General features: G+C 36.9%; 1 protein-coding gene across 1 annotated transcript in view; it reads right to left on the reverse strand.

Moving 5' to 3' along the window:
• The window catches only part of itga2 (integrin subunit alpha 2), a 29,085-nt gene extending 18,915 nt beyond the window's left edge, over nt 1-10,170 (reverse strand). Inside the window, exons 1-7 of the mRNA XM_023344269.1 lie at nt 10,084-10,170; nt 8,081-8,204; nt 5,345-5,445; nt 5,074-5,165; nt 3,680-3,794; nt 2,423-2,550; nt 2,201-2,349 (exon numbers count right to left, since the gene is read on the reverse strand). Coding sequence (XP_023200037.1) covers nt 2,201-2,349; nt 2,423-2,550; nt 3,680-3,794; nt 5,074-5,165; nt 5,345-5,445; nt 8,081-8,204; nt 10,084-10,138 — 764 coding nt within the window. The 5' untranslated portion in view covers nt 10,139-10,170. The remainder of the gene's footprint in view (nt 1-2,200; nt 2,350-2,422; nt 2,551-3,679; nt 3,795-5,073; nt 5,166-5,344; nt 5,446-8,080; nt 8,205-10,083) is intronic.
• Between the last annotated feature and the right edge of the window lie 2,452 nt (nt 10,171-12,622).

Here is a 12,622-nt window from a genome sequence, read left to right on the forward strand (position 1 = left end):
GTCTTCTGCTATAGTCCCGAGATTCATATCTGTACCTCAGTCAGAACATTTACAGTGATGAGAGAAAGAAATGTTGTGCCCAGATCTGAAATTCTATTCAAATACATGGGAGAGAGCCTCAGACAGCCTCAGAAAATCCTGTCGCATGACTTTGCTCTGAAGCACCGTGACAGAAAACCGTACGGTCTAGATAAATTTCGAAAACATTTTACCGGAGCAGACAGGCGTATCAATGTCAGGACCGATTGTGATACTAATCGTGCGATATTTGTGGGCGTGATGGCGATTTCAAAAATGATTTGGGCTGAAAAAGTTGTCTTCATCTCTCACTCTAAGCAGCCAGAGACGCACTCTAACTTTAGGAAAAATGAGAAACTTTGGGTCGCTTAGAGGCAAATTGTGGACAAACCGTAACTGGTATCGACGAGCCGTCTTCACTTTCGAAGAGATCACAGACGTATCTACAAAATGAAATTTGAATGGCATTTCTAGGTGAAATTGTGACGACACAGAAAATCCTCAAAAATAGGGTATTTCTAGGATTTTTCCCATTGACTTATAATGGGGGTTTTTTCGTAGTTTTTTGCGAATTATGTCGCCACGTTAAGCCCAAATCCCACCAAAAGTAATAGCTGGAATGGCGTGAATTTTCTGCACGTTTTGATACCTCATTTGTAGGTGTGCACTGTTAAGGAAAATGATTAATTTTAGTGCTAAAAATACACTTAATCTTACAACATGTGTAAAGGGATAGCCAACACTTTATTTGGAACAGTTTTCTGTGGAGCATGGGGGAGCTCACAACAGCAGACATTCAAACAAAACAGGGCCTTTTCTTCCCCATTGACACAACAGAGCAATAAATTTGCATTCCAATGGGAGTGGGGGCTACGCAGGTGTCTGTGAAATCTCATCTTAGGACGTTTGGCTCCAGGGATCTTCCGTATCAGGCAGAGATGACCACGGGGTAGTCCGCCCTCTGCTTAGATAAAAAACAGGCACCTTTGCTATAAATCAGGGGGCCTGAGGGAGTTCTAATTGGACGAAGAACGGAGCGCCTTTTTTGCATATATTAAATAGGGAAACTCCTCTTCGGTTTAAAAACTCCAGGCCAGAAAACGGAGTTAGAGTTTTTTTCCATCTTTTTACTCCACGTTGGGCGCCTTTGTCTGTCTTATGTGTTTTGTGTTTGTCTGTCTTCCCCTTGTGTGTTTTTATTTTTATGAGAAAATGCATATCTCTGTTCCTCTGCAGCTTTGTTGTCGATTGCTTTGTATGAGATTAAACTCTGTGATCTGTGACGTCAACACGCTTTGTTGTTGTTTCGGTTTAGCAGCACGCGGTCGCTGCAGGTCGTCCACGGAGAACGTCATTCGTCAAGAACTCGGGAGAGAAAAGAGGAAAAAGGAGCCAAACTTTTTATCCAAAGCTAGCATTAAATGTCTTTCTCTTTTTTAATAGCACCCAGCGGTACGAGCCGCATTAACGGTTACGGAAGAAAAATAAAGAAGAAGAAAGAAACACTTTCTCCGACAATAGTAATAGGTTCCTGCCATTGCTTTGCATGGCAGGCCCCAATTATAATAATACTTAAAGAGACGCTTCTCTCCGACAATAGTAATAGGTTCCTGCCATTGCTTTGCATGGCAGGCCCCAATAACAGTAACTCTTTATGTGACGGGGTGTGCATAAGACTGACATGACATAACACCTATTATGAACATGAAGGAGTCTTTATGAATGTTTACGACTGTTGTCATGAGGTGTCATGAGGTAAATAAAGACACTTTCAATGCAAAGTTGCTTTAAAAGTTGCATTAAAAGTCCATTAAAATTGCCAAGTTTAATTATTTGGTAAATAATGACACTTTTAATGCAAAGTTGGTACTTTAAGTGGACTTTTAATGCAACTTTTAAAGCAACTTTGCATTAAAACTGTCATAATTTTCCATATGATACTTCATGACAACAGTCATAGACATTCATAAAGACTCCTACATGTTCATGACAGATGTTATGTCATGTTTATGACAGTGACATGTCAGTCTTATGCACAACCTATCAAATAAAGTTTTACCAAAAATAAACCTTAAGAAAAGAAGAAAGGAAGAAATGACCAAGCCACTAAGTTAAGAAGTAAAAAAAAAATCAGACTCTGCATGTATTTTAAAAGAAAAACTGTGTTTACTATCAAACCAACCTGGCAAATGTGATTGCGGCGAAGGTATTGGTAGAAGTACCATACATCTGTGTGATTTTGGATGCTGCATTAAGCATCTGGTTCTTGTCTGTGTAACGATTCAGTTTGAATTCAACCTTTTGGCCATCACTATACTGAATGACGCTCATCTATTGTGAGATAAAAAAAATACATTAAAAAGAGCATTCAAGCATTGTTGTAACTCAATTGCTCAAGAGTCACCTGTGTACTTTGAGGCCCGATATCTAAAGAAGGTATCAATTTGCGCAGGAACTCCGTCATTGGTTGCCATGGATAAATGCTGTTTGAGCCGTCCAAAACAATCACAATGTCCATCAATCCTGAACATGCTGTAGATTAGAGGGAAGGCTGGTTAATGCATCATTAAAAAAAGAAACAACACTCTAAAAAAACTGTCTAACTTTTACTGAGCCACTGGTTTAGGTTTTTTCCACTGACAAAAGCAATATTTGTTTGATAGTATTTTGCCTATAAAAATTACCTATCAAGTTTCCTTGAACTGGTTAAGATAGATCTATGAACTATACAACACATGTTCATTCTATTTTTACACATAATCATAGATAATGACATTTTAGTCTGGTCAGTTCTGTCTATTTTAAGCTCCTTTCAGGATTAGCTGTTTTTGAGCTTCATGTCACTTTAAATCCAAATAAACGGCAGCTGGCCATGACCCCCAACCCAACGTTTACACTGATACGTGAAAACGGCTGCAAACAGATGTGCAACTATAGAACCTTACATCTTTGAAAAGCACAACCTCCTGCACAACCAGAAAGATTGCAGCAAGTGGTTTCTGTCTAGTAATTCAACAACACAACAATTGTCTTCGCCAGCAGCCATTGTACATAGTGGTAAAATCAGCTACCAAAATATGCTAAAGTTCTGCTTGGGTTGCTAGGTAAAAGAGTTGGACTTGGCTAGGGTTGCTAGGTAACAACGCAGTGCCCGTGAAATGTTGCTTAACAATCAGGAGATTTTTTTACAGCAAATTTCCAGACACCAAAAATATTAACTTTTTACCAAAAAATTTTAACTTTTTTTTTTTACCAAAAAAGTGAATGGAAGATTTTTTTAAGTGCTTGGGCTGCTTTTAGAAGTGGTTGAAACCAGTACAAAGTACAAAGAAATTTGACTTTAACTATCTTACATCACCAAGGAAGGACAGATGGTAGAGGTTATCAATGATGAGGACTTGAATGACTTTTGCTCTGAAAAGGAACTAGCCTCTTTTCAGAGCTAAGCTAACTTAAGCTAAACTCTAAGTTCAGGACTGACGCATGAGAAAATAGCTTATAATATCAAAGCTTAAAATTCACGCAAAGTCTTTTCTTTAAACGTTTCCTCTAATGCATTCATAAAATAAACTGTTGGGTTCAGTATCTGATGTGACTGAGAGTTGTGAGAAACAAGAGACAGATTTGTAATAAAGTGAATACAGGGAAAAATACTGCTTACTCTGAATGGCAGGAGAAAAGGCAGGTTGAGGCTGAAAGAGGGGGTTGAGTTTCGAGCAAATTCCTGGATAAAAGTTCTGATCGCCACACTGCTGTCCCCAAAGAGGACCACACATCTGCAGCAGGGATGACAGAAGAAAAAATAAGAGACCTGATTAATACATTTACTTGGCTTTCACAGCAGCCAAAAGGTTCCAGAAGGATGCAGTGACTAAAGTTATGTATTTAAATAAAAGTTTATTTATATAGCACATTTTTTACAGTTGTATTGCTTCACAAAAACACAGAAAAACACAAAAACAAAACACTATACAATCACAAAAGCCTACAATAAAAGTAAATTATAGCAACAGCTTGGAAATATTTGTCTATTTAAGTCCTGAAATGATGTGGTGAACCACTAAAAGGCTTTGAATTTATGATGTAAGACAATGGGAAGAGGTGTTTATTTGAATCAAATTATAGGAACGTTCATTGTTATAACTGCTGTCATTCTGTGTTGACTTGTAATGTTTGTACACTATATTGTACCAGCACCAAGCCATGACTGGTGGGAAGAAATATGAAGTGTGAAGACTGATACTGCTATTTAAGCTAGATACCACTTCCTGTACCATGATTGTGGGTGTGCAATATTTATATATATATATATACATCCGTTTCTTTTTCCTGTTGGTTGGTATGTTGGTTTGGTAGCGTCATTTAAAAGAAAGTTTCTCATGAATTTCTTTCCATATTGAATATTTACAACAGCAAACATTTTTTAAAAAAATGACAGTTTTGAGTTCAATTTCTACGTACAAACAAAACAACAAAATGTGCCATTCATTTGTATTCAGCTCCCCCGAGTCAATATGTTGTTTGACCATTGTTCGCTACAACTATTTGTGGTACTGTATATGCAAAATAGCTCAGGTTTTGGCAGATTAGACAGAGAATATGTAAACTCATCAGTTTTCAAGTGTTTTCACAGATTCAGAAAATGACTTTGAAAAGTCCATCCTAATACATGAATTTGTTTTGATTTAGAGCATTACATTTTGGCTCTGGACTTTTGTTTAGGATCATTGTCCTGTTGAAATTGCAATCTCAAATATTTTGCAGCCTATTTCTTCCAGGCTGCAAAAGAGGATTAGCCTATATTTAAATGTCTCAATTTTCCCATAAACACTGATCATATTGATAGAATAGAATAGAATAGAATAGAATAGAATAGAATAGAATAGAATAGAATAGAATAGAATAGAATAGAATAGAATAGAATAGCATAGAAACTGCCTTTCTTTTTTGGCATCTTCAAAGTTGTGACATGCTTTTCCCAATTTTTAAAAGGATGAGCTGAACAGTGCACTGTGCAATGCACAATAGATGTGCAACAACAACAGAAAAACTTACCAAAAAATCATGGCCTGTATGGTTGGGAGCAAGAGTCAAACCCAGAGACATGTTGGCGTTGACATTTATAACATCGGGAATTCTAACAGAATCTGTGAGGGGGGGGAACATAAAAAAGGCAAATTAGGAATATGTTGCATGAATTGCTTTGTTAATATGATTCTTACATTTCTTAAGAAGAAAAATTCAAAGAGAAAGCTTTGTAGATTTCATTAGGCATTTTTTGAGTACAGTGGAGAGGGTGAAAGTTAAACAAAACCCTGAAGTTTACCTTGAAGGTTGAGCTTTTCACATCTGTTACTGGATCCCTGGACTGGACACTTGTAAATATCTCCCTTCCTGTTGTCACTCCAAGGAGCACCAACTAGGAGCCTGAAGAAAACAGGATTATTAATCACTAAACCTCCAATAATAATGAACTATTATGAATTCATTCTTACTTGAAAATGGGAATGTTTTAATAAAAACAAAATAAAAATACAAGCTTACAAGGCAAGCAAAAGAATGTGTCAATTTGCGATCAGAAGGGGTCCAACCATCATGCAATTTTAAGATAAAAGCACATGCTAAGTATGGTTAAACCAAAATTTATGTATGTGTTTAATTTTGAAACTACATGCAAGCCAGATGCTCACCTTAAAAATTGCCAGTACACATTTTGCATGTGCTACTGTCCTTTAAAAACCACGTCACTTGTTGATTTAGAAACTGAATTCTGAACAAAATTCCTCCAGGATAGTTGGATGCTCTTAAAGGTTTAGGGAGTGCCTCGATCCTGTCAGGACCTGGAGTTCTCAATTAGGAAATATTTTTCTCTAGTTCTTCTATCACTTTGAACTTGGAGCACTGCAACATGACTCAGAGAGAGGTACAAACTGCATGCATCTGCAGGAGGTCATGGCAGTGCTTGGATGCTTCCGTGCAATCCACACCATGCATCCAGAGCAGAACAAAATAAGAATGAAGAAACATTTGGCAGAGAGATTTAACGTCTCAGTAAGTTCTTTTTACTAAGACGTCTTTTTACTAAGAAGTTCTGCTGATTTACTGTCAGCAGAACTTTGCTGTTGACAGTAAATTTGTCATTTCCTTCCTTTTAATTCTCTGAGATAAAGAAATAAGTTGGTGCAAGTTTGAATCCAAAACAGAGGCTTGAACTTTAAGTTGCAAATATAAACTTCTGTCTTATGATAACGTAACTTCACCATATCTGAAACCAAATAAATATCAAATACTGTAAAAAGTGACTCTTTAAAGACTTGATGACAGGAAATATTACGTATACTGGTGTGTCAGACTTACAGTCAGAAACTATGATCAGAGGCACTGGTTTTCCTTGAGTTACACAATAAGGAAGTCCTCCAGACATTAAATTACTCTATGAGCGTGACTGACTGTACAGACTGGGAGTGTCAATCTGGCCTAGAAGAAGAAGCTTTATTACTGTTTAACTAAATGTTAGCCAAATGTGGTATATTACAACATGAATTGCAAGAAGAGAGCAATTCATATGTGTGTGTGTGTGGGGGGGGGCGGGGTGTATATATATATATATATATATATATATATATATATATATATATATATATATATATATATATGGCTTTTGTGTGCCGTGGGAGAATTAACAACATTTAGCATTTAGTGACAATATCAGGAAAATAATCATGGAACTGTATACATTCGTACAATACCCAGATGACTCACGGTACCACATTTGTCTGTTAAATATATGATATGCCAGTGTACATATCACGGAAATGTCCAGCCATTCTATCAATCAATCAATCAATCAAATTTTATTTGTATAGCACATTTCAGCAGCAAGACATTTCAAAGTGCTTTACATCATTACAAACACAGAATCACAATGCAATATAGAATCAATCATTAAGTCAAGTTACATCAATTGATTACATTTCAAATACAATTCTAAACAGGTGGGGTTTCAGTTGAGATTTAAAAGAAGTCAGTGTTTCAGCTGTTCACGAGAAAAGTACTGTCTTGTTCATGTGTTTTTGTGTGGAAAGTGTCAATCAACCACAGAGCAAAAGAACAAGACCTTGTGAAAATAGGGTTGCGCACAAGGCTAAAGAAATAAATTTTCAAACCTAACACACACTCTGTGGTCTAATGGTGGAAGAACTCAGTCATGATCTCTGAGTGTTTATCTGGTGATCTTTACAAAAGACATGCCATCATGAGGAAAGTAATAATATTATAAAATCTCAAAATAAAGTGCATAAAACTGGTATTTGAAATGGACAGTGTATATTCAAAGTGGCAAAATACATACCACAGAAATCCCATGAAAATCTTTGTTGACTGCGTTGAGAAGGTGTGTGTAATCAAGGCAGCCTACAACCTGACTCAGTTTCACCAGTTCTATTCAAACCATTTCTATTGTTTTGTTATACTGTGGTAGTTCAGAGTAAGAATGATTAAGGAGGAAAAGAAAACATCTTTCAGCTCACTGATGGAGAACTGCATTCGTCACAGTGATAAATGCATTAAGGAATGTACTTATTTGAAGACATTTCATAATTCTTTTCATAATTATTTTTCAAAAGCAAGGCAATAATTGTGTAGGGCGTTGTAAAATAAATAAAAACTTGTACGATCAAGTGAAAAAATTATTAATGAGGTCAAACTTTGGTATCACAAAAAAAATAAAAGTGGCTGAAGTGAATAAAACTGATGATGATCAAAAGTGTCAAGACTTGTTTGCAATTTTGAAAGACAACCAAAAACCATGTGTGCATCATTCTGCAGGCAGCAACAGGCTTTCATTTCCAAACTGAGAGAAACTATCCCTGACATGAAGCAGGGGTGAAAATGTTTAAGTTCATCAATACTGATCGTTCTGCGTATTTATAAGTGTCATCATATTTTTCCTCTGTTTTACTGGCTTGATCACATTAATGAAATTATACGAGAAAGCTCCTAAACCCTTTTGGACATGATCACTTAAAAATCAGAGTTTATGAGTAAATTATCACATTCCTACCATTTGTCCTGATAGTTTGGTGCTTGTTGGACAGTGTAACCAAATTCATCAGAAGCTGGGCCGAGGAAAATCCTAGCATCTGCGGTGCCAACATTGAAGGTCTGCAATTGGCTTATCTTGTCAGCTGGTAGAAGAAACAGAGAAGGTTCCATTAAGACTTCTGAGACTCTTACAGTTCTTAAAACGCCTTGCAAAATTACCCATAGCCCTTAAATTTTTTTGCACATTTTGTCACACTACAACCACAAACATTAGTGCATTTTATTACACAGGTGAGGGAATTTGTGTAACAAATGGGAGGCATTTGCACTTAACATCTTTACTATCTGCGAATAAGATGCAGTGCAGATATTCACAGCTCAAGAAGTAAAATCTGTCAACATGACATCTATTGGTTTTGTCCTTCACAAATCTACCCTACATGGAAAAATAGCAAGAATAAGGTTGATGTTGAAGAAAAGCTAAAAGTTTCATTTAAAATTCGCTACAAGCCATGCAGGGAAAACAGCAATCACGTAGAATAAGGAGCTCTGGTTAGGTGAGACCAAAGTTTACATTTTTTGGGCTGGAAAATGAACAATGAATATCAACTCAGCATCATGCTGCACATAGTTGATGTGCAGCATGATGCTGGGTTTTTCTTCAAAGCTTTATCAAAACTGGGGCGAAGCTGGATGAAGCCAAATATAGTACAATCCTAGAAGAAAAGCAATTAAAACCTGCAAAAGACTTGTGATTGAGACGTTCACCTCGCAGCAGGGTGTGTACCAAAACACACAGACAGCTACAATAGCAGGTTTGGGTCAAAGCATTTATATGTGTTAGAGTAGCCCTGTCCAGCCGTCTGACTGAGAATGGGCGGCTCTGGAAAGCAGAATGGGCAAAATGACAGTCTCAACATGCAAAGATGAGAGAAATATCCTAAAAAGATTTGTGCCAAAGCAAAAGCTGAGCTGGACAAGCCGAATGCAATAAATAAATAAATATTATTTTAAAAAAGACTTTTTTTGTCTTTGCAACTATTCAGGAATTTGTATTGGCCTATCAAAAAAATGCAAATAAATACACAGATAACAGGTTTTAAATAATTCTGCCATATATATATATATATATATATATAGATCTTGTCATAATCATGCCAACCCATGATTATGACTATATATTGTTAGAGATTGCTTCCTGAATTTTGCTCTCATAAGAGAGTTGCCATGTAAAACCACCAGAGTGGGTCAATCTTGCACAGTAACAAAGAAATAACCAACACCTGCAAAGTCTGACTCAAGGGAGCAAGAACATAGGAAAAACAGCAGCACATGGAGGTTATTATTTTAATGAAGTGCTTCTCAGAATAATAATCAACAAAGGCTCCTAACACCCTCAGGTGGAAGCAGGTTGAGTTCTCCTGTTTTATCAGTGTCACAAGCCTAAACAGGCAGAGCTGCGCTTCCCTCTGCAATCACCAGGACCAGGAATGTGGATATTGAACTCGAGAAAACCTTCACAAGCAGCAGCCCTGTCCTGCCACGCCTGTTTTTACCTGCAGCGCACACCAGCCACATTCATTACGCAGACTCCAATACTTATTAATGAGCCTTTTTATTTTATTTGAGTATTGGAAACAATGTGCTCATAGCGGAGGACAGTACCTGGCGGCATGTCTACGATTTATGAAGCAGTAGTACTTGCGAAAAACAGAAATAGTGGAACTTTTCGCCACGCGGATCACAAGTTGACCAACACATTAGAAGCTGAAATAAGACATTCATAATGTGTTAATGAATTTTACACTGACGTTCATCCGATGCGAACAACGTCTCTTAGACAAAAAAAAAAAAAAAGACTGCCATCAATTTTATAATAATTAAAACTCAAATCCTTAGAAAACGATTAAAAAAAACTAACTTACTTCTTGTAATCCCATGCAAATTATGGGACCTCGACAATGCGATGCTTAAAAAGTAAAAAGTTTAATGTCGAAGAAAAAAAACATAATTTATACTTACAGATAACTATTATAGCAAAGAAGATTTTCCTCCAGACGTGATCCATTCTTATCATTGCTTCGTGTGGGTATGGTGATCAAACAATGCCTCGGAGCGGGTCAAAGGCTCGGCTCCACAGCGGTGACGAGCCGGATATGTTTCCCTTATAAGGACTCGAGCCTTTTTTCTGACCTGCAGACACAAACTTCGCAATAGTTAGTTCTGAGGAGAAGGTTACTCAGCCAGCATTAAGGAGCAGAGTGGGAAGTTACAGGTGAATTAAACAATAATGTTTAACATTGTTTTATTCATTATTTAAGTGTGTGTTGTAAATTAGAAATTAAGGTAAATTGATCTTAACACTTCTTGTATCTTACAGCCTTTTACCAGTTTTTGTCAGCATGGGAACTTGATCAAGAATTACTTGATTGATGCCCTGCTTCCTGATATTTTTTATAAAAATTATTATTATTTTTTATCTGCCTCACTTGTAATTTTGAAGTATGCTTAAAGGGGTTTCTTGTACAGAATCTGTTACGTGTCACAGCTCTCAGTGAGATAAAGATCTGGGTTTTGATTTTCACCACAACTTTCCATTTATAACTGTGTTAGTCAGTTCTTTGTGATTATATTGGTATTTTGGGGGGGTCATGGTCATGTTGCAGATATCAGTTCTGGTTCAGCTTCAGGTGTGAGATAGCAGTAGCTCTATAATAGGACGTTAAACAGCCATTTAAGTAACATATGCAATGACGTAGCGTGACATGCTGTGAGAAAGACCAACAGTTATTCCCTCTCGCTGGAAAAACAACTGACGTAAGACCTTTCATTAAACTAAAGCTGGGGCTGTGAAATTTAACTCTCAATTAGTGGTGCCAGTTCAAAATAATAATTTGGAAAGAACTCTAACTGGACTTGTTGCTCAACAGACACAGTCAGCACAGCATGTTGTATAACATACCAGTGGCTTGTGTGTTAGCAACTTAGATTAGATAGATGAGATTAGATTTATAGATAACTCTTTGGCAACAGTTTTAACATCATTTGTAATAAATTCTTTGCAGACTTCACACATAATTACCAGTAAAACAATACTGGAGGATTTAACACAGATTCTGAAAGTGGTTTTAGTGTTTTTCTGTGGGCTTCTTAGGAAGTCTCAAAAATAGCCTCCATGACATCACCGTGGCTTCATACACAGAAAGAGTTCATTGTAATCTACGCTTGTGGAATTTGATGGCAACATAGGTCAAATGAAGAATTATGGTGGGAAGTGTTTAGAAAAAAACAGAAACAGATGCTACATGGTTGTGTAATGCTCAGAGGTGAGTTGTCTTTCAAGGGCCACGAATCCTTTTGAAAGGTGCTGCATTTTATGAGGTAACAGTAATAAACCAGGAGAATTTAAGCCAGTCTTGAAACAATGAGTTTGCGCCTTTTTACTTTGAAATTGCAGGGAAACTGAGTCCTTGCATTTCATCACTCAAATAGCAGATGAACTCATAGCACGACATCTAAAGGTCTGTCTTATTGCTACTTTAATTGTCTGTCAAATTTAATAACATTTGTTCCACTCTCCCAGACTCTGACTGCCGCCAATTGACTTCTACTGTAGTCTAACAGTCTTGGAGCTTTTTACTTGGCATTGTCTTTGAGGTCAGTGAATTTGACTGCTGAATAACTAAGAAGATTACAACATCATTTTCCAACCCCGCCCTTTCAAGCAGGCCACATCAAATCACAGATTGCAGATATTTTAGTGGATTTAATCTTCTAGAGGCTTTTCACACCACACATTTTAAAGACTTTCTTTGGAAATGTAAGAGGATTTGAGAACATTCACTAATTTATTCACCTGCCGGCTGCTTTGCCGAATTAATGACAGACTAATTTTAATCTATCCATCTATTATCTGTATCTGCTTATCCTTGCAGGGTTGTGGGGGGACTGGTGCCTATCTCCAGTGGTCATTGGGCGAAAGGAAGGGTTCACCCTGGACAGGTCACAGGTCCATCACAGCACAACATAGACAACCATTCACACTCACACCTCAGGACAATTTAGAGAGAGCAATTAACCCAACAGTCATGTTTTTGGACTGTGGAAGAAAGTCAGAGTTTGTAAACTCCACATGTCCAAGTCCAATGCTGGGATTTGAACCAATGAACTTCTTACTGCAAGGCAACAGTGGTACCAACTGTTCAACTTTGGGGGTAAATGTTTATCCCATCCTCTGATAATTTTTAAGAAATTTTAAAAAAATATATTTTTTATTTCAATTAATGACATAAAGATCTAATTTTAACTTAATATTTAATGCATTTTTCTTAATAATTGTTGATGTTCTGTCTATAATCAAAAATGAAACCGTTAGCAAGAGAGAAAAAAATACAAAATCAGTAGGGGTTCAAATACTCATTTCTTCCTGCTGTATATTACCAGCACATTGCAACAGCACTGAAGTTTGAACACATTGTGAACTGAAGTTGTTTCTGCTGCAATTCACTTTTAGTCATGATTTAGACTGAGGATATGAATCGTGATAAAATCTCTGTTCAGT

Source organism: Xiphophorus maculatus, chromosome 12 (assembly GCF_002775205.1).
Source record: "Xiphophorus maculatus strain JP 163 A chromosome 12, X_maculatus-5.0-male, whole genome shotgun sequence".
Taxonomy (NCBI): domain Eukaryota; kingdom Metazoa; phylum Chordata; class Actinopteri; order Cyprinodontiformes; family Poeciliidae; genus Xiphophorus; species Xiphophorus maculatus.